Below are 22,857 nucleotides of genomic sequence, written 5' to 3'. Positions count from 1 at the left end.
CGTGTTAGCTTACTAGCTTCAGTCCCAGAAGCCCTCAGTCCCATGACATCAGATTTCTAGTCCAGGTTTCTGACCATAAACTGTTGTGTGAATGGTATTAGGGACTGTAAATTGGCCAAAGAAAAATAGATAAAAGTTCTAGCAGAAGTTCATGCACAGTGCTTAGTATGGATGCATCTGATAAAATTAATCAGAATAATTTGCTGGTTTGGGTTAAGTACCTCTAGCATTGTGCAACTGTTACCATTTTATACATACAGCAGCAAATGAAGCCAGGACAATTATGGTGTCTAGATAAAGGAAAGAAAGGCATTTTTTGTTGATGTCAGATGCTTCTACAATTATTAGTGTGCATCATCCAAAGTTGCCAGGTTTTCAAAGAGGATCTTTTGTCTGTGGCACCTGGCACAAGCTGTTCAGTGACCCTGACATTTCCATAGTTGTTACCTCTCAATGGTCTCCAACGAACTTGAGCTCTGTAGAGAGGACGGCCAGGAACACTTGCTAAAAAATGGAAGTGAAGCAGCATAATTAAAGTGTACCTTATGGCTTCAGTCAATCTGGCCTCTTTCTTCTTGTTCCATGGCCAATGCATTTTACTTGGTCTTCTGTGTCAGAAACTCTCCTGTGAATGACAAGGTAATATCTAGGGAAACAAAATCAATTCCCTTTCCTTTCCCACTCGTCATATACTTGACTAGGATGTTCTCTTTGGATATTCTGAACAGCTGAACTTCAGAAGCATAAGGGGGGGCAGTCTGATGTTGCTTTGCAGAGGTAATTACTGTAAATCACTTTTTTTCAAAAAATACAAGCTCATAGAGAACTGTGACTTAAGGCTAATTCATTTTTTTAGCAGGAGCAGAAACAAGAATTTCTTATAGACATTCTCATGGTGAGAAATCAAATTAGATTACTTTTACGTTTCTCTTCTGAAGGCTGAAGTATGTCAGAGTATGGCATAGATTCCAGTTGTAATTTGCTGTCAAATGATACATGTAACTGTATCATGCTGTGTTTTAGAAGCAGCCATATTGTTTTGCAAAAACAACAACACAAAAACTTGATGATGATGATGATGATAATCATAATCATAATTTATACCCCACCCACCTGGGTGGCTTCTAACAAAATATTAAAATACAATGGCCTGTTAAACATTAAAGCTTCCCTAAACAGGGCTGCCTTCAGATGTCTTCTAAAAGTTTGGTAGATGTTTTTCTCTTTGACATCTGGTGGGAGGGTGTTCCACAGGGCGGGTGCCACTACCGAGAAGGCCCTCTGCCTGGTTCCCTGTAACTTGGCTTCTCGCAGCGAAGAACCGCCAGAAGGCCCTCCGCGATGGACCTCAGTGTGCGGACAGAAATATGGTTTCCTTCAGAATGGATAGGTTTGATCTTCTTGCAGTCCATGAGACTCTCCAGAGTCTCCTCCAGCACCATAATTCAAAAGCATCAGTTCTTCGGCAATCAGCCTTCTTAATCACTTCAATACATCACTACTGGGAAAACCATAGCTTTAACTATATGGACCTTTGCTGGCAAGGTGATGTCTCTGCTTTTTAAGATGCTGTCTAGGTTTGTCATTGCTTTTCTCCCAAGAAGCAGGCGTCTTTTAATTTCGTGACTGCTGTCACCATCTGCAGTGATCACGGAACCCAAGAAAGTAAAATCTCTCACTGCCTCCATTTCTTCCCCTTCTATTTGCCAGGAGGTGATGGGACCAGTGGCCATTATCTTAGTTTTTTTGATGTTGATCCCAAGATCCAAGATCCCGCCCCCTTCATACGAACAACAATCTATATGTAGCTAGCCTTCTTGATTTACTGACTATGGATGTCAGTGACTTCTGAATGAGATTAAGTAAGACAGTGCTGCATTCCCTTTGAGGTTGTTTAAAGTGTATTATGTGGTACAGTATACTGGGTAGTCATTGAAATCAGTTTAAGTGATTTTACTGAAATTTCAGTGGGTGGTTAGCTTTTCTTGGCTGTTGCATTTCAATATTATTTTAAAGTGGGTCCCGTCCCCCCGCTACACATTTGAAATGTTTGCTTTCATAATCTTGTGTTCTCTCCCCCCCAAAAAAATTATTGGCCCTGAACTTGAGGAACCATATTGCTTGCCAAACTGAAAGGGAGGGTGTTATAATTGTTGGAGAAAGGAATATTGTTCTTTGGCTTTTAAGAGAGTTTTGCAAACAAATGAGATTTTGCTGAAATTAAACTCTAAGAACATCTTTGTGTGATGTTTAATTGGTCCATTCGGAGATGGTTGCACTGATTACTGTGCTATAATAGTACAAGACCAACCTATAAAGAGATTTATTTCTGACAGCAAAGTGCTTGACTGTGCCACTTTAAACTGCAAACGCCAGGATAGCCTCCCATCTGCCTTTTTATTGCATTCCAAAAAGAGCCATTGTAGTGCATATTATTGTAATGAGGTAAATTTACATTGTTATCTCTGCATTCACACATTAATCAAGCCAAATGCATGTTTCACATGCTTTTAGCACTGCTAATCTCTGAGATTTTCTCAACAGAGAAAAAGATGCCATGCTGTGTTAGCTCTGAGCCAGGTCACAAGCATTTGATATAAAAGCATGGAGCAAGTTCTGAATGAGTTTGCTTTTTGCTCTCCCACTCCCCAATTCTACGAGAAGCATGTTAGTGACATGAAGCAGGGGTGTCCAACAAGTCGATCGCAATCTACTGGTAGATCCCTGTGAGGTTTTGTCAGATCATGGGTCGATGTCTGGCTCCCTTGCCCCCTCGCCCTGCCCCCATTGTTGTTTGATCAGTGGAAAGGAAGACAGAGCTTTCTCTCTGTGGCTGTTTTCATTCAAAGCGATATTATTGTGAGTGACTTTTTCCCTTTGACCCTTGCCTTTAACACACACACCCCAACGGAACTTCTCTCCCAAGAAAGTATTCGTATAAAAACGGGGCTTTCCTCCTCAACAACTTTGACCTGAACCCTAAAAATGTGGGGTCAGATCATTGCCAGATTTTAATTCTGAAATTAGATCACAGTCTCTCGGGAGTTGGCCACCCCTGACATAAAGTATTTGGGAGAATGCAGGAGTGAGTGGACAGGATCATTAAGGCAGTATAAACATACACACCAACCATTCTCTGTAACAGAGGTGGACTCTCTGCACTTGAATCATCTGGGTGCATCTATTTAAGGAATGATTCCACAGCAAAATCTGGTGTATATTATTGCAGTAATAGCTCTGATTACATGTTGTTACGGAACAAGACTTTTGCAATCAACAGTGTCAGTTCTAGTGGAGTTGCACAGCAAAAGTGGGCCGCAGCTAATCCATGCAAACTCGAGGCTGTCTCCTTTCAATTTATGGGTTGGTGAAAATAGCTTGAGCAGCTCCCTTCATGCATTAAAACAAAACAAATCGTTGTAGCATGTTAAGAATGTGTTTAGGATGTGAGGGTGATCTGGAAGTGACATCTCACACCATTGATCATCAGAATTGATTAAGCTAGGCTAGGCTTGTGTCCCTTTCCTCTCTCACGGTTCCATGTGTGTCCCTCCTGAAACTGCAGGCTTGTTGGAAGGAGTGTACCATTATTTGGTCAAGGTTATATGATAGCTGCTCTCTTCTGCTACAGCCTCAAAAAAAAGTGAAGGAAGGAAGGTTCATACAGTGGCTGCTCCCCTACTTGCAGAGATCCTTCCTTTGGACATTCAATTTAGTCCAAATCTGAGCTGCTTCTGCTTGAAGTGTAAATCCCACTCTGCCCTACCAAGCAGGGGCTTAGAGCTGGGGCAGGAGCTTATTTTAGCTCTATGTCTATACATTAATATATATTTAAAATCTTTCTGTTAATGCTGTTTTTAAAAAAGTTCCATTTCTTCCTACAGCTTACTGGGATCGGTCATTATAAAATCAGTGCCTCTGTTCAGCAAAACATAACCTTGCTCCTGCCCAAAATAGCAGAATAGTGAAGAGAGGGGGGAGCAGTTTTAATGACTGACAGAGCCTGTTTGTCCAAAAATGTGTAGAGGTTTTTAAAGCACAGGTTTTTATTTTGTCCCCTTGAGTGGATGGAACCTGTTCTACCAGTAAAGGGGGTTGTTCATTCTGTTGCATGTGCACTTTTTGATATACAGTAGTGATTTGCAGAGAATGCACAGTCTGTTAAGCATTTAATGAACACTATCTCATGATATAGCCTTTCTAATCTCCAGCAAACTAATTGCAGAATCATTGGATGCTTTATCAACTTCTAAACTTACTTTGAGCTACTGTCAGTTCTGCTTCACTGACGAAAGGGTCACTGGGTAAACATTTCACTGTTTGCAGGGATTTGAATTGATTTCTTACCCCAACTGCTCAAGCTTGTGAATCTGTGCTAGTGCCGTTTCCGTCAAGCCTCAAGGGATGTGAACAGTGTGGGCTAGAGATTGTTACTTGGGAAGCTGCCAAGTTAGGAATTGATTAGTGTCACTTTGTTCTCTCTTTCTTTAAGAACACGAAATGGAGACCCATGGTAATTTTGCAGAGGGAAGGGGAGTCACGCTGGAAGTTTACTGGGAAAAGGAGGGGAGTCTCTAGACTGCATTACACCTTGCTTCTCTGACTTCAGAAGAGTCATGTGCCACAAGAAAGCAGGGTGGCCCAAGACATTCGCTTCCCGAGGAAGAGCAGGAAATGGCACCAGCCTCCTCAAGTACCCCAAAGTACCTAACACTTAAAAGCTAGCCAATATCTTTTGGTACCTGAAGCAGAAAATTCCATGAGTGCTTCCTCCTCTCCCTGCAGTAAAAGTGCAATGAAGATAAATGAAATAATTCATCAATTTGTTCCCCTTTCTTAACATCCAAAATCAGCTGCTTAAGACAATAGTTTCACTCGGCCTAATGGTAGGGCGGTTCCTAAAGCGGAAAATAATTCCACAATTGACTCCCCCCCCCCCAACCATCTTTTTAGTCTAGTAGTATAGAAGCTAGTTATTTAAAACTTTAAATATTCCACCTTTCAGATCAAGCATGTGCACTTGCTGCTGCAGTGAAATTAAATACAACGTGGTAAAACACAACTAAGGGAGGAATTCAACATCGCACAGTTACAATTGTTCCATCTGTGCAAGCACTTCTGCTTGCCGGGCACAACAGTCTCCCCTCTCCGCCCCCAGCTTGTTCTGGAGGTTCCTCCAACTTCCCAGACCTGATTCGAGAGGGTGTGGGGTGGAGAGGAGAGGGGGTGGAAAGCCCCCTTGTGCTAGTTTCCACTGGCACAACTATTCAGTTGAATTCAGCCTGAAAACAGCAGAAAAATAGTAGTACAGTGGAACCTCGGTTGTCGTACGTTTTGGTTCCCGAATGCCAAAAAACTGGAAGTAAATGCTTCATTTTCTAATGTTTTTCTGAACCCTAATGTGCGACGCAGCTTCCGCTGAGTGCAAGAAGCTTTTGCAACCAACGGGGAACCATGCCTTGGTTTTTGAACGTTTCAGAAGTCGGAACGGGCTTCCGGAACGGATTTCGTTTGAGAACCAAGGTACCACTGTAACAATTGTTCATGTGGATTGTGTTCAATTGTTACTCTACTTATGGAAGACTCTTGGTTTCAGCAGAAGCCTCAAGGAAGGATTGCGATTTTCCCCAAAAGAAACACAAAATCCTCCTTTCTCCTGCTGCTCCGTATGTCACTCCCATGTTGTTCCCTAGAGTTCCCCAAATTTCTGGAACAGATGTGGCCCTGGGAGCACAGCAGTCTGTAGAGGGAAAGGGAAACCAACAAAAACTACTCCTTTACCCACCTTCTGTCCATGGAAAGCTCCACTGAATTGAAGAGCCTTCAGTGTGTGGAGGGACATAATTGAATAGAACACTATTTGTTATGTCCAGGCCCGGCTCTAGGTGCAGTCCCGGTGGTGCGGGGCGCCGGGGCGCCGGGCCAGTAGGGGGGCACTGCGCGGCAAAGGTGCACGGAAGCCATACTGCGCGCTGCGAGGGCGGGGGCGCCACAGCGATCTCAGCGCCAGGGCGCCCGACCTGCTTGAGATGGCCCTGGTTATGTCCAATGAAACCATCCCATTAGCGCAACAACTTCCACTTGTGCGATGGAACGTCCGTACACTTTTCTCCCCACCCCACCCCCCAATATGCTCCGGATGGTGGGGAGAACTCGCAGAACAGACGTCAGTGTTCAGGCAAAAGAGAAGGATGGGAAGTTTCACTGTGCAAGCAGAAGACCTTGTGTTAACAAGAATATTTTGTGGGATGCAACCTTATCCAAGAACCAGCTGAAACTAAGTCTTGTATGGCTGTATCTTCACCATCATCCTAAAACATACTGCTCCTGAAAGCTAAGCCTAATTTAAGTGCTCATCATGTTTGCTAATCATGTGTTTTGGCTTGTGTTTGGACACCAGATCTACAGTGTTAGTGTTCCAGAAGCCCTGAAGTGTTTGAGGGTTTCTTGGAGAAAAAGGAGCATTTTATATTAATCTTTGAAAGGAAAATGGGAATCTTCTGTAGAATTTGCTTTGCATCTGAAACTTGGGGAGGGGAGAGAACTGCTTGTCTTAATGAATCTAATATTTTTTAATGAATACAGTCTCCGTCATAAGATATCCCTGAAAGTTATATGTATTTTAAAACTTTACACATTAGTGAAGGACTTAATGTTCCAGCTACATTAATGCTTTCTAAGAGTGCTGATATCTACAATATTGAAATCCCTTAGTTGTACCTATGCCACCTTTCAACAGTAAGAGAAATTAAATGTTAGTTGATTGGTAAGTTACCTACCCAGAAAAATGCTGTTATATAATCTGAATAACAGAGATGGGTGGTTTAGGAATGTGCTACAATATTCCTTTCTGATCCCACCTGACACTATTTTTTAACATGCAGTTCTGCATCTGTAATTGCAAGGCATAACAATTTGTATCTATCTAAAAATGTGATATGACCTCTATAATACAGGTGAGAGTACCTTGGATAGCAAACTGTGTCACTTACTATTCTAATCCACACTCAACCATGAAGCTCAGTATGTGACTGTGAGCCAATATCTGTCAACCTAACCTATTTTACAGAATATATTGTCAGGATAAACTTGAAGTGGGTAAGAATTTATGTATGCCACTCTGAGATTCTTGAAGGAAGGATGGGATTAAAATGCAATACAGTAAATGAAATATTAAATAACTGGGGGCAATTTTTAAAATTCCCTTGAGCTAATTCATTAGAACAACATCCCATTGATTTCAGTGGAGCGTCCTTCAATGTAATTTTGGTTATGCATCAAATGATGTTCACAACTGGCTGCCATATTGCACAGAAAACTTTCTTTCTTTCTTTCTTTCTTTCTTTCTTTCTTTCTTTCTTTCTTTCATTCATCTGATCAGCAATTCTAGGATGGCTTACATCATAAATGAATACAGCAGTAAACAAAATTCATTCTTATACCTTAAATAAAACTAAAATTCATTAAAATAATTCTTACTAGTTGTACTACTACTACAAATATTTACAGTTGGCCTCCTTAGCAAACATTAGCAGTCCCAACTGCATGCGTTAGATTTGCCTACTGGATTGTTTTTAATATCAGGGGAAATCATCACTGCCCTTAAAGGAATATTTGAGTATAAAGGAATATTTGAGTAAGGACATAGAACACTAGATAACATGAAGTTAGACCAAAGATTTGATCTTCACAAGAAGCTATTTGTTTTGCTTTGCTGTATTTTCATAAGAATAATTTGTGCAACTTTTCCGTAGGGCCTTAATTGTGAAATTTTATTTCACAGGAAGATACTATGCTTCTTCATCCAGTAACTTTATAGTTGGATTATTGGAGGGGTGGTTATATTAAACTATGCCATTTCATTTAGATGTTTAGTTATGCTGCTTTTTCCTTTGTTATATTTTGTAAGGATAAAGTCAAAGTCACATGACATTTGTTCTTGTTATCAGCCTCAATCTGCCACGTTGCATTGTGATTTGTTGAATTTCTCCACATTTTCTAAGCTGCTCATTTTCAAAAACTTTCACTGGTTTATTCGTCAATCCATTCAATGATTTAATGTGTAGTTCATCCTTACTGAATAATTAGGGGTTGGGGTTGGAAAACAGATCGTAAAAGTATTCCCCACTTGCTTATTAGCATTTATTCTGAAGTATCCAGGAGATTTTGCTTCCAGTAATTTTATGTTCTTAACATGGTTCAAAATTCAAGCCTTTTAAGTTCACTATTTGAACTGTGAGGTGGCAAGAAGCCATGGGAGATGGGAACAGTGAGATGAACTACCATGTGAAATAAAACATTCAGGGGTCAAATAAGGCTGCATTCCTAAACCCCACCTACCTGAGAGTAAGCCCTATTGAACTGTCTTACTTAAAAGCCCATGGAGAGGCAGGGGGCAGACGGGTGCACTTGCCCCAAGGCCTCAAAGGGCTGAGCTAGCTAGGGGGCCATGCCAGAGACCTGACAAACTTATACAGTCATGCCAAGAACACCCTGTGCCTCCCAGCCTACTGAGGACTTAATGGACGAAACACCCATGGCTGTCCTTTTGCACTGCAAGGCTTTGATAGTAAAATATGGACCTCTGTTGCTGCCTATTAGCAGTCAGGTCAGGTCAGATCAGGCAGTTGTGCCACGGCAGAGCATCTCATGGTCAAGACTCCCGCCCCAGGCATCAGACAAGCTCTGCATGTGCCTGCTTACTTACAATATGACATTTCTGAGAAGACATAGTTAGGATTGTAGCCTAAGTCCAAAAAAGTGTACATTTTACACTTAGAACGTAGGGATAAAGGATAGCTTCCTTTTGCAGCACTTTTGTGGGCATTGGAATAGATTAGCATGTTTCTGTTTTAACAATAATATTTTGTTATTCCTTGCAGAATTCCTGGGAGGCTAAATGACAGAAGAACGCCTCTGGGAGAATTGAATTGGATCTTTACAGCCATCACAGATACAATTGCATGGAATGTCCTACCCAGAGGTAAAGCTATGGCATATAAGCTACAGAATTACTGGCAATATATATAGCTTGATCATAATAGAAGAGAGCAGGAGTATGAAATGAGGCACTAATGAGGGGAAATAGGAAGCAATGAGAACTGAAATACAAAAAAAGGGAGAACATTTTGAACGGATAAAATAGGATCTTACCAAACTTCATTTCCTTGCCATGTCAAGTGTCTTTGCATTTGTGTGGGGGTGTTTTTTTTGCTTTTTGTTTGTTTTTGTTTTGCTTGTGGTATGCTATAGTTCTGCCCTTTGACAGCTGTTCTCATTTTGGAGGCTTTAGGATATTGCATGGCAGGTATCAGAATGACGTTCAGTGGATATTATTCCACTATTAAAACTATGCAAACAAAAAATAAATGTTGGCTCCTAGGTGTAAAGTCCCAGTTGAAGGCTCAGCCCGTATCTATTAGTGTGTTTTAAACCTAAATATACAACGGCAGGCCTAACTATTGCTATAATGAATCTTGCCAAAAACCTGGAAATAACCCCCCCCCCAATGTTTTTTATTACTTTCAAGCTCTTTATAGGTGCCATCCATCTTTCTGTCTTTCTTGCAGATCTTTTCCAAAAGCTCTTCAGGCAGGATCTACTGGTGGCAAGCCTCTTTCGAAACTTTTTATTGGCAGAAAGGATAATGAGGTCTTACAATTGCACACCTGTCAGCAGCCCTCGTCTACCTCCAACTTACATGCATGCCATGTGGTAAGTTGCTACCCGAAATTTCCCTCATGCTGTAAAGGTTTTACAGTCATACCTCGGGTTACAGCCACTTTAGGTTGTGTCTTTTCGGGTTGCACTCTGCGCCGAACCTGGAAGTACTGGAATGTGTTACTTCCAGGTTTCGGCACGCATGCGCAGAAGTGCTAAATCGTGCTTTGCACATGCGCAGACGCACCGAATCGCGACCCACGCGTGCGCAGATGCGGATTGCGAACATGCCTCCCACACGGATCATGTTCACAACCCGAGCGTCCACTGTACACAGATGCTTAGCAGAAATTCCAGGTGCTGTTGTCACAAAATGTAGTTGCCTGAATCCTTTTAATGCTTTTTGTGATTAATACATGGATCAAGTATGAAAGAAGATGTGGGAACTTACTACCCATCTCCAAATGTCTTCTTTCTTAGATATGTTAATTCATATTATTAGGTATGTGTCTTATTTTCCTGGTACAGATGCTCCGTTTTATTGGGACTGAGATCCTGTTTTTTCTGTTGCACAGTGTCTGCTACTGTTGTCCTTGTGTTTTTGTTCTGGATGTAGTAAACTGTGGTTCTAAGAAAGTCCCCAGAGACAAAACTTTCATTTTACTCCCTCACTTTCCAATTAAACAGAATTATTGTTCCATCCCATTTTGATAGGTCTAAAAGTCAGGCATTCCTTAACTAGAGCAATTGCTCATGTCCAGTTGATAGGCAATGGGTTGTATCCAATGTAACAATCTGTTAACAATTTGTCACTGCAAGGATTTCCACTTACACAATGAAATGTTGTCATTCTCCCTCCCCCGCTCACCTAAATTTGTTCTAAGGTTTTCTGCAAACCCTCTGGAGCAGATTCAGGTGTTTGTGGGGTGCATAGAGAAGGAAAGAAGGTCCCATTGCACAAGTAGAAATCCTTGCCTGATGGGACATGGTCATTGAATATCACCCCTTATTTTGATAAAAGAATAACCAAAGCTTAAGCCAATGGTGAGAATCCTTTGACCTGCTGGGCTCCCAAATCCCATTGGCCTTCCTTAAGCATAGCCAATAGCCATGCCTGAGTCCTGGTAATGGAATATGCTTTTAGACATGTGCAAGGGGTTTTCCCCTTTCCATAGTTTTCTGGAATTATAGGTGAGCAGAGGACATGAACTCTAGGAACTCTCGAATCCTGGCATCCTTCATTTCAGAAATAAAATATTGGGAGCAAATGTATACAGTGGTACCTCGAGTTACGAATGACTCGACTTACAAAATATCCAACTTACGAACTAAAATAATTGGCTAGCACTTACCAATTTCTTCAACATCCGAAGGCCGGATCGGGCCCTCGTCGCCGCAGCCGCTGGCCTTTAAAGTGCCTTTTTTTAAGGCCCCGGAACGAATTAATCCATTCCCAGTGCATTCCTATGGGAAACATCATTTCGACTTACGAATGTGCATTCGGAACGGATTAAATTCGTAAGTAGAGGTTCCACTGTACAAATAAAGGTTCAATCCATTCTTTCATTCACTTTATTTGTATGCTGCTTTTCAACAACAAAAAAGTTACGCCTGAAAGCAGCTTACAACAAAGAAATGGGGATGCATTTCAAACAAACACTGCTAAACTATTTCATAATGACATAGGAAAACAATAACATAACACAGCAGAGCAATAGCAAATAAAATAACATATTAAAGAAAACCACATTCCAATACTATAAATATAACAAGATTGCTTAACATGCAGCACCCAATAGCAAAAATAACAAGGGAGCTTGGCAGTTTCAGCTTAGTCCTAGAAACACCCCTCCCATGATGTTGCTCTGAGTCCCTCTCCTGCTGCCACTTGCAAGGCTTCTAAGGGCAAAGAGTGGGGTAGCTGGAAACTTCCCATGATAGGCTACTGCTTTAAAATAGTTCAAAAATGGCCCAGAGCATCTGGCTTTGTGATGCTTCTAAAATAGTCTCATGTGGGGATAAAGCGATGCAGAGTTGTCCACAGCATTTGTTTCCTGTCATCCTGCTCCTTTTTAATATGATGGATCAGAATGTAAATGGCACAGTTATTATCAAGAGCCTCTTAAATTAATTTCTATTAGCAAACACTCAGTAAATGAAAGTGTGGGGTGATTAGATAGAGCAATTATCTTTCTGATTCCGAAGCCTCTCTAATTACGGCCATAGAAACACAATGCTTGGACAAACCATATAACCTAGGAGGGTCCAGACAACATGGTTGCAGTAAAATAAACGTCACAGCTATGTCATATGTGAAAAGGTTTCTGGGAAATAAATAACACTATTCAAGGACATGCTGTTTACTTTGATTTCCAAAGAGGATTTTGATAGAATCTCTCTGACGCAGTTGTTTAGAAGAATGACAAAATTAGTGCAATATAAACCCTGTGATGAAAAGCAGGAAGCATATCATGTGAGGCTTGATTTACAACACATTAATCTACTTTCCTTGGGGATCTGATGTAAAGATATTCTATTCTTCCTATTGACCCTTGCTCTTTCATGTGTGTTTATATATACAATGTTTTATAAAACAAAATATATTTGTAGATTGGAGGGTGGTTATACCAGCATGCCTTCTTGAGTGAACTATTGTTTTCTGTCTTCACTCTAGATCAGGATAGGTAACACATGACCTCAGAATCATATCAGTCCTGTCAATATATTTTCCCTAGCCCATGCTGCTATTATCTGGTAATACGGTTGCAGATGAGGCATCATTTTTAGCAGCCCAGCGCTGCCTGCAGAGTCCATATGTCACCCTATCTCTGTTCTAGATGATATTCTTTTCACCTGTTCGACATGTTTCTGGTGCAGTGTTTTATAAGGTCATATGGCTCTTTCTTGTAGACACAAATTGCCACATCTCTTGGTAGTGCATGCCAAACCACTGATTCTGCCTCTGATGGTGTGCCTCTATTTTAACTGCATTGTCTATTATAAGGATGCACCTCTCTACATTGCTGGAAGTGTATATTAGTGTGGGGCATGTAAGCATTGTATTTCAAATGCAGTGAAGCCAAATGCAACACCATCCTTTTGCTAATGCTGAGGAAATATGACATTGCAATTAAGCCCTGGGAAAAAATGTAGTTTATTTTCAGTCTTGAGGGACCAGCATCCCTTCCCATTGAAATGGGTGGCTAATGCTCCATCACAGATACTTGTTTTGCTTTCGTATTTTTTGCTCTTCATTCAGAGAGTGATTCATTCATTTAAAATTTAAATGATGAGCATACCTACCCATCATCTGACTTATTTCGGGGTAGTATTTCAAAATGGGCTTTTCATGATACAGGTGGCACATGTTTGTTTTGCATTGGTAGGTGCATGATTTCCACATGTTTTCTCTCAGGCTCCACATCTTTTCCAGATATATCACATTTGCCCACTATCCAGATTGCAGCATTTTTTGCTAGAGTAGGATTCTTCCTGCAGAGCATTGCACTTGCTATATAAAATGACATGGGTGTGCTGGCAGTAGGGCTCTTTGAACTTTGAATGTAGTTGAACAACTCAGCTCTACTGTGTTCCCACAACATGGGAGATTGCAAAAGGCATTTTTTTCTTGGGAAGCTGCCTGAAACATACTGCAGAATTAATACATGTGAGGCTTGTATAATGTCATTTTTGCTGCTCTGGTGTCTTGATTTTAAATTGGATGGGGGAATGAGATTCCTGCACTGCAGGGACTTGGACTAGATGAGCCTTGGGGTCCCTTCCAACTTTACGATTCTATGATTCTATGATCCTCACCAGCACCACCAACTTCTTTCTAGCTCCTGTTTCCTCCTCCAGTGCCACCTGCCTGAGTTCCAGAGCTGTGTTAGATGCTGTTTAGTAGCTTTTGTGAAAAGGAAAACATAGCACAGTTGACAGCCTCTTGTGACAGTCTGCTGTTCAGCTGTGAGGGTGCTAGAGGGATGTACATATGCTGTGAATGTTTTTCCACTTGACTTGAGCATCTCTTTATCTCATGAATAAATAGCAGCCCCCTTATAGAAGTTTGATGGAAGCCATTTCACCCTATTGTTTTTGTGTATCAGTATGTGCCTAAAGGGGATTATCTCCTTTCTGCTCACTCACAGTGCAGAAGGGATTTCTCTCTCCACTTTCAGTACAAATCACTTGAGATTACCTTTGATGGCTTTGCTTCACCTTACTTCTCAGTTCCTATTTAATAGCATGTATCCTGCCGGAATCTTAATTTTTGTGATTCCTTCACCATTTATAATCTTAAAATATCCTGTTCCCTAAAGCTGTTTGTTTGGGTCTGAATTTAGGAAATGGTTTTCTTCCCTGGTACAAGCTCAGGATTGCCAAATTGATGGTTGCATCACTACAGTGATAACTCACAAGACAAAATTAATTCGTTTCACGAGTCATTTCGTATTGTGAAAATTTCGTCTTACGAAGCACGGCTTCCCATAGGAATGCATTGAAATTTAATTAATGCGATCCTATGGGCAAAAAAAAAAGCTCAAGAAAAGGCGCTAACTCACCTGCCATGGTAAGAACTTGTCCAGTGTACTCAGTACAGACTGAAATGCTCAAATTCTTTACAAAATCTATCATGTAATAAGACAGACTAGTGACAACGCTCTCAGAATATAGGTGCCTTGCATTCACATTCCTGTAGCATGAACCTATTCCAGCATTCAGAAGGAAACTTAGTAGAAAACATTGGGGTAATAAATAAGTAATTGTTTGCCAAAATATTGAGTTGGACTAAAAGCATTTTCAGAAAACTAAAGCAAAGCCACACGGTATCTGCCAAAATTCGATGTGAAAGAGGGAGGACCAAAGTGAGCCTTTGTAATCGTGCTTCATTTTTGAGAACATACAGTAGTGTAGGTTTACAATCCAGAACAGCCAGCATAATAAAGTGGTCTTTAAGGAAATCTAGAAGTTCTCTGCCTTCCTTTTCTTACTTATAAAGTCAAGCACTGCTGTACCTCAAGAGACTTAAACTAGAGGCAAGTTGGAGGAGATTGGGATAAATTATTCAGAAGTATATTATACTTTTGCTGTATAGAGTGAAGGAAGATGGAATTTCAGTAGGGGAAATAAACACTTTATATTTTAAAGTAAAACATTGCTGCCATTTTCTCCAGGGGATGAGTGGGGAGTTAATGACAAGAATCACAGAGGCCTTTCCATACTTTCATTTTTGATGTGAAGTCATGGGGGAATCATGTTGTCTGCCTTCTAAAATACCAGTGTTCCTTCAGAGTAATACCCTGTATTTCACATTTTCATTCACAGCGTGTTATTTGACTGCTTAATAAGTGCAAACAGATTCCCTTGGGCTCTACTAAATTTTTGGCAACAGAAAAATCAGGCCAAAATGGTAGGTTTCAGGAAGGACGTTTAAGCCCCACCAAAAAAAAAAAATCCATAGGTCTTTGGATGTCCTTTTTGGAACTTATTCTTTCAGCAATCTGTAGTTTCTGTACCATCTTTAATGGTCTTTTTTCCGAAGTGATCATCAGTTAGTCAGATATCATATAGTCAGTATAGTGACATCAAGTTGTCATGTGGCTAGTCAGATATGGTACAATACAATGAAGTCGAATTCACAATCAGGGACTTTACTCTGAACTGGCTTCCTGGTGATGTGATGTAGCCAGTCAAATTTTCTATGTGATGACACAGTGAAGAGAGTGTTTCCTACCCTCACTCTAAACCAGGCATGTCAAACATGCGGCCCTCCAGATGTTTTGGCCTACAACTCCCATGATCCCTAGCTAGCAGGACCAGTGGTTGGGGAAGATGGGAATTGTAGTCCAAAACATCTGGAGGGCCGCATGTTTGACATGCCTGCTAAACAGATGAACATTTTCACCCTAATCACAGCCTCTCCCCTGAAAAATCCCCTCTCCTCCACAAAATACTCCCTTCCCTCTTTGGTGCAACCCTAGATTTTTGTGCTTTTCTTTTGGTGTTTCCCTTAGTGTCTTCGTTCTTTGGATAATGATGTTTTGATTTATATATTGTTTAGTGCCAGAATAAAAAGAAGTCTTATCATTGCATGAGGCAGAGGTCCTAACAGGATTTTGTGGTTTTAGTGCTTCGCATGTGAATTGGGCCCTCTGCCCCATCCACGAGAGGGTATACAAATTTGCATATACTAATTTACATGTATGGATGCTAATTTTAGAAATTGTTGTTGTTGTCATCCATCTGTCTTGGGAGACAATGGAGGAATGTGCCTTTGGGGATGAAGTCAAACTGTTGGAAGTTTATAACACTTGCTGTGGCTGTAGAGACCAATGCAGGAGAGACATGTTTTGTTGCACCTGGGGCAGATGAAGGCGTCCGGTTGTGCTGCTCCAGATGTACCATGGAGTTTCGTCTCTTTGCACTCCACCCAGCAGTCATTCCTCCTCTGGTCACTACTATGTATGCACAACCTGACTTTCCCCAGGCACTGTAGTTGTTTGCAAGGGATTTCCACACAGTGGGGTTGATGTTACCAGCCTTCATGTCACATTTGCAGACATCTGCAAATGTAGAGTTGTAACATAGAGTTGGTGTGCCAACAAGCCTGGTGGCTGAAGCCAGCTCGCGACACAGTCAGGAAAAGTGCAATGCTGAAACCTTGTTGGGAGAGATCATCACAGACCACAGCAAGCAGATGCAGCAATGGGCAGAGCACTATCAAGAACTGTACTTGAGTGGAAAGGTAGTCTCTCACACAGCAAACTCCAGCATTGTGACCTTCTACAAGAAGCAAGGCAACCACCATGACTGTAACAACTACCATGGAATCTCCTTGCTGAGTACTGTGTAGTACTTTGCCTGTGTAGTTCTCAACAGATTACAATCACTCACTGACAGGCTCTATCCCAAACCACAATGCAGCTTCAGAGCTCAGAGGTCAACAGTCAACATGATTTTCTCATTGCACCAGCTGCAGGAGAAATGCTGAGAGCAGAGACGCCTGTTGAGTACTGCTTTCATAGACCTGATGAAGGCCTTTGACTTTGTCAGCCAAAAAGGACTCTTCACACTGTTCCACAAAACGGGATGTTCACCTAAGCTTCGCAAGATGGTTGTGTCCTTCCACGATAACATGTGTGGCACCGTACAGTATGACGGCTCATCCTCAGAAGCCTTCCCTATAAACAGTATGAAGCAGGGCTGTGTTCTTGTCCCAACCCTCTTTGGCATATTCTTCTCCCTGTTGCTCTCATATGTCTTCAGCTTGGCTGAAAACAGGTGTGTACTTCCTTCCATTCAAGGAGTGATGGGGGGCAGATTAATCTGGTATGTCTACTATCAAGATAAAAAAAATTGTCCAGTAGCTTATCTGTTAGGGCTGGTGGGCAAAGACATACCACATATGGGGGAAAAAACAATCTTTTTTGTATGCAACAACAGCTGCCAGGGTAGTGATTGCCACTGAATGGAAATCTCAGGCCATACCAACAAAGGAAGAATGGATTTGCAAATTAAGTGAGTATCTATAAGATACCATTCAAATCAAAAGTTAAGAATGGAGTGGAAGTATTTCAAAGATTATATATCAAAATATTGTTCTAAAAATGACATGCTAATAGGCTTGGAATAAAAAATGTAAGCAATAACAAAACCAATAGAGAAAGAAGGAAAAATCTGAATTTAACAAAAAATAATCTACTACAGAATGCAATGAAAAAAGGTATAAAGAAATATAAAGAAGTTGAATTACTGTGGAGGGAAGTAGAGGGTGGGTGGTGGGTTTTATAAGCGTATAATTATGTAGTTGTTGTAATTTAGGTATTATATTTTATGTTAGGGAATTATTGGTAATTTTGATTATTATGTATATATGTTAAGTTTCAATAAAGATCGGGGGTGTGTGTGTAATGAGCCCTTATCTGATAATTTAAATAGCAGTGCAAGGCATCTCACCATATTACGAAGGATTATGACCTTTGCTTTGATAGGTAGAAGGCAGGGATAGGGAACAGTTGAAGTTGTCCCCATAATTGTATTTCTATACTAGAAAGGCTAAGTCTCTTATATTTCTGCTTGCCACACTGCTGTTAAAGGCAAAACTCTTCCCCAATGTACCGTGTTTCTCATATTTTAAGGCATCCCTACAAAATAAGGCATGGCACGATTTTCTGAAGCCTAAAAAATATAAGGCATCCCCCAAAAATAAGACATGCTGGACCCGGCATGAACCAGCAAAGGCAGCAGCCCGCTGGGCTGGGGTTTGCCTTCCTTGTGAGTCTGTTCTTTTACCTCTTGGCGTCGCTATCACTCACTCACGTCAGTCTCTCTTTCTCCTCCTCTCCTCCGCTTTGCGTCGGAGATCTAGGCTTCAGGGGCTTCTCCTCCAGCCGCGCTGCAGGCTATTGTTTCGCCCTGGTTCACCCCAGGGCTTTTAGGGGGTCGCTTAGCCTCGCGTTGCCCCTAGACCCCTTAGGCAGCAGCTTCGTGCACGGAGCTTTTCTCAGAGCTCCCGCAGAGCGCGTCCGATGCGAGCGCGAGGAAACCGGAAGTCGGCTCCCGCGCGCTTTGCCGAGCTCCAACGGAGCGGGAACCAGCGAAGGCAGCAGCCCGCTGCCGGCTTGGAGCTCGGCAAAGCGCGCGCTGCTGCCTTTGCCGGCTCGAGCTCCAAGCCGGCGGCGGGCTGTGCTTTTGCTGGTTCCCACTAAGTCGGGGCTCAGCAAAGCGTGTGCTGCTGCCTTTGCTGAACCCCGACAGAGCAGGACTGAGCGGGAACCAGCAAAGGCAGCAGCCCGCCGCCGGCTTGGAGCTCGAGCTGGCAAAGGCAGCAGCGCGCGCTTTGCCGAGCTCCAAGCCGGCAGCGGGCTGCTGCCTTCGCTGGTTCCCGCTCCGTTGGAGCTCGGCAAAGCGCGCGGGAGCCGACTTCCGGTTTCCTCGCGCTCGCATCGGACACGCTCTGCAGGAGCTCTGAGAAAAGCTCCGTGCACGAAGCTGCTGCCTAAGGGGTCTAGGGGCAACGCGAGGCTAAGCGACCCCCTAAAAGCCCTGGGGTGAACCAGGGCGAAACAATAGCCTGCAGCGCGGCTGGAGGAGAAGCCCCTGAAGCCTAGATCTCCGACGCAAAGTGGGAGGAGAGAGAGGAGGAGAAAGAGAGACTGACGTGAGTGAGTGATAGCGACGCCAAGAGGTAAAAGAACAGACTCACAAGGAAGGCAAACCCCAGCCCAGCGGGCTGCTGCCTTTGCTGGTTCCCGCTCAGTCGGGGCTCGGCAAAAAATAAGGCACCCCCGAAAATAAGCCATAGGCTTATTTTCTTGCGTTAAAATTAATATAAGACATGTCTTAAAATATGAGAAACACGGTAACCCTAGTGCTTGCAAATAACTTAAGTTTCATAGGTTGGTTGTAAACTAGCTATATTACTGTACATTTTTCATCCATTGATCTTACATTTAAGATTAATATCTTACCAAAGTTCAAATGCCCATGCTTGAATAAATTCAGTACTGAATTATTGAAAAGCAAATAGTATATTCTAAGGGCATATGTTGTGGTTATTTATTTATACCTCATAATAACTACAGCAGTGTTATCAACGCAGGTCAAATAGTCACCCTTTTCTCTTTTGAGCAAAACATATTTAAGCCATTGACATGCATATACCTACTCAAATGAAGAACGTCTTTGGTGCCAACTTTTTTGTGTGGATGTGCTACCAGGGAAGACCAAAACGCAGCTAAAAGATTATTCAGAATGTCCCTTCTCCAAAGGTTGGGTGCCATTGACTCTGGGCTGCATCATATTTGTCCTTCAGAACAAGACTATAAGGCAGCAAAGCAGTGGCGAACGGTGCCACTTGGCTGCCCGGGGCGGCACATACGCAGTCCGTCCTGGCGCATGCGTCGTGACGGCACACGAGGGCAGCGGTGCGCTTGGCTGGAGGAAGCAAGGGGCGGGCCAGGGGTCGGTGGCGCTGCCCCCGCACACTGCCCCCACGCTGCCCCCGCCAGACTGTAGCTAGGGGCAGCCCGCCCCTCCCTTGCTACGCTCCTGCAGCAAAGACTGAAGCATGAAATCTGTGATGGATACCCAAAACTTGTTGATGGACTCTCTGACGCTTTTATGCTTTCCATTTGTTGGTTAGGTATTTTAAAATAAGGCTGACTAAGATTCACAACTGCAGGTATTTATTTAGGAAACTTGCAATGAAAAAATAATGGACTCTTTTGTCTAGCGTTCCTTATTTCTCAGGCAGTAGAAATTAGCCTGCAAAATAATTCTACACAGATCCAAACATCATCTGGCATGAGGTGAAGCTCCATTCGTGCACAGATGACTTGCAATCTCTTCCCTCCTCTAACTAAACTGACTGTGCCACACCATACAATGCTCTGAAGAATTACATATCCCCCCACAGTGATTTTATGTTGTGTGTGTGTGTGTGTGTGTGTGTGTGTGTGTGTGTGTGTGAGAGAGAGAGAGAGAGAGAGAGAGAGAGAGAGAGAGAGAGAGAGAGAGAGAGAGAGAGAGAGAGAGAGCTTTTGCTAATGTGTACAAGATTTTGGATCCATGCAAATGTTATGTAATAGACTAATCTAATAAAATATTATGTATTGTCACGGTCTTGCTCTTATGAAAGCCTCCTGAAGTGGAACCCCTGCCTTTCTCTTCTCCTCCATGTGAATTAAGAAGATAGAAGGGTGGCTTTCCTTCCTGGCTTCTGTTTTGCCATCTTTTAATTTACCTTTCACTTTTACCTCTGGCTGGAATATGAATAGCTCTGTTCCCCTGCTCTCTTTTTATGAGTGTTTACAGTGCTTTTACTTGGGCAGTGGCCCATTTTACTTGTGTATTTGTATAAGTATTTAACATTTGTTCTCTAAACACTAAAACAGATGAAATATTAGCAAGCCTTGCCCTGCTTGCAGTGCTTTCCCCCTCCCCTACAAAGCAGGAGAAAATGTTCTTGAGGGTAGGTAGCACTGTAAGAAAAAGGATAGAACAGCGCCTGTGGAGCAATTCAGGTTAATCACTATCTCATTACATTGCTAAAGGCAGTCATATTACATTCTGATAATGGTAATTATGCTTTTCGGAAAGGGTGAATAATATTGACTGATATGACCACATTGATTTTTAATGATGTGTTTGTAGAAGTAGGAAAAGAGATTTGGCCTTAATCTGCTGAAATCTCTTTTCAAATACCATTGAGTTTCTCTCCGATAAATGTTTTTTTTTATAAGCGTTCCAAGATTTGACCTTGTGGGAATGGTTGCTTCTTTTCTCTTTTCTTTTCTTTGTAGAAGAATTTGTGGTTTTTACCTGAAATGCCTTTGAGGAGTTAAGCATCTTACCAACATCTGCCTCTATCGGCTAATGACCTACACTGGTGTCTCCTGCAATTTGCAAGTAGCACAAATCAAGACTGTAAATGTGTCTCTTCCCATGACCCTCCTTCACCTCTAAGCAATAAAGTATAGATAAATAGCATTCATCTCAAAGCCCTTGGTGTTATTGGCTCTCACAAACTATTGAGATATTTTTCTCTTTTGCAAGTTTCTGCCCCTCCTTGTTTTCTGGCTTGAAAATTGGGTAATATTATTAGTTCTTCGACAGAAGTTTTAAAATATCAATGTATTAGTAAAGCCTCCCAAGATTTGCAGGCAAGTTTTATTTACAGCCCCCATTTGGGACTCAGTGTGTCCAAGCCAGAAGATAAGTGGAAGCCCGATTTCTGGAACTGAGTTTTTGATTCATAATCCAGGTTCCTACTGCTGTCCTAGTTTCCAACCAGAGAACCAACGGCTATAACAAGAGCTGTCAGAGTGGCTTGAATACAGTGTCCATTGCCTTCCAAGATTGCATGAGGGGGATTCCCTGGTTCTTTAGCTTAAGGATATGCTTGGGTACTGATTAAATTTTGCATGCAATAACCGAACTAAGCCAAGCCAACATTGAGCACCAGAGAGCAGATTCATTTTGCCTTCAGTACCTGCGCTTCCTCCATGGCCTCCTAGCTCATGGCCAGTAAAACTAGCACCCAGAAAGCAACAGCACTGCTGGGTGTTTTTGTTTTACTCTGTTGCTCTAGGGAAGGAGCCAGATCTTTTTCAGGGTCATCAGTCAGCTCAGAGGTAGTAACAGCTGCTTGAGTTTCAATTCTATGAGTCTCTTGGTGGAACCTTTGGGGAGCCAGTTGTCACCACAAATTATTTTTCTATATATCTGCAGAGTGGGAACCATCCATAAAAGCATGAGCCAAGCCTCTGTTAAATGTTTTCACATCAAGTCAGCACTGCAGGCAGAGTTCAGAAATAGGATATAGATTTAATTGTAATAATTGACTTTATCTCTTGTCACAATCTGGAATAAATATCTCCCACAACTGTTCTCTATAACCATTTTGCCTGCATCCTGGGCGTTTATTGAACACGTGGGAGCCATTTATTGCTTTTGCTTTGAAGCTGTTTTGATTATCCCCTGATTACCTCATAATTATATAGGCAGCCTATTGTGAAGGTCATTACTGAAGAAGCCATGGGGATGAGGAGGTGAGGGAGCAAATGAAACAAAGTGTATGCTGTGAATCAGTAGAGAAATTGTGTGTTTTGAAAGCTGTTCCTTTATTTTGTGCGTAGTTTTTGTTTTCTATCTGCAGCCTGAATCCTGTTAGTTGGCTGCTTTGCAGTAGCTAGTCTCTTGGGTGGAACACAGTTGATTAAGATTTAATGGAGGTATTCAAACAAGCAGCTAAAATCCTGTATGTTGATTATGTACAATATCAGTATGTAAAGCCTCTTGGAAATAACATTTTTTTTATTTCCATGGCTCCGATCCATTATTTCCATGGCTCCGATCCATTGCATTTACCTAATGCTTCCTCTGCTCCTTTAAAGCAAAAGGGTGATGTGTAGCTCACAATCCTGTTACATTATATTCAGGTATGTTAAGATAACAACAACAGCTAAGTTCATGATTGTTAGAGACAAAAGGTGGTTAAGAAGCTTCAGTGAATATAAATACTTGTCTGGTGTACTAGCAGAACTGTTTCAATGCATTTGCAGTTAGCATTTTCATAGAATCATAGAGTTGTAAACTTTCTATTTCAGTTGTGCACTTTATGTGTGTTGGTTTAATTAAAAGTTTGCCTGAGATTCAGAGGGGCATGTGCACTATGCAAGCATTTAAAAATTGGTG

At 41.9% G+C, this 22,857-nt stretch overlaps 1 protein-coding gene across 5 annotated transcripts in view; it reads left to right on the top strand.

The window, feature by feature from the left end:
• The window catches only part of RPTOR (regulatory associated protein of MTOR complex 1), a 386,906-nt gene that overhangs the window by 238,644 nt on the left and 125,405 nt on the right, over positions 1 to 22,857 (top strand). For all 5 annotated transcript variants that reach the window (XM_088661471.1, XM_035104148.3, XM_088661470.1 and 2 more), the window contains exons 8-9: positions 8,883 to 8,983; positions 9,570 to 9,714. In XM_088661471.1, the coding sequence (XP_088517597.1) occupies positions 8,883 to 8,983; positions 9,570 to 9,714 (246 nt within the window). The remainder of the gene's footprint in view (positions 1 to 8,882; positions 8,984 to 9,569; positions 9,715 to 22,857) is intronic.

This window comes from Zootoca vivipara, chromosome 2, assembly GCF_965207765.1.
Source record: "Zootoca vivipara chromosome 2, rZooViv2.hap1.1, whole genome shotgun sequence".
NCBI lineage: Eukaryota > Metazoa > Chordata > Lepidosauria > Squamata > Lacertidae > Zootoca > Zootoca vivipara.
The sequence above is the reverse complement of the archived record's forward strand: the minus strand, read 5'-3'. Positions and strand labels throughout refer to the sequence as shown.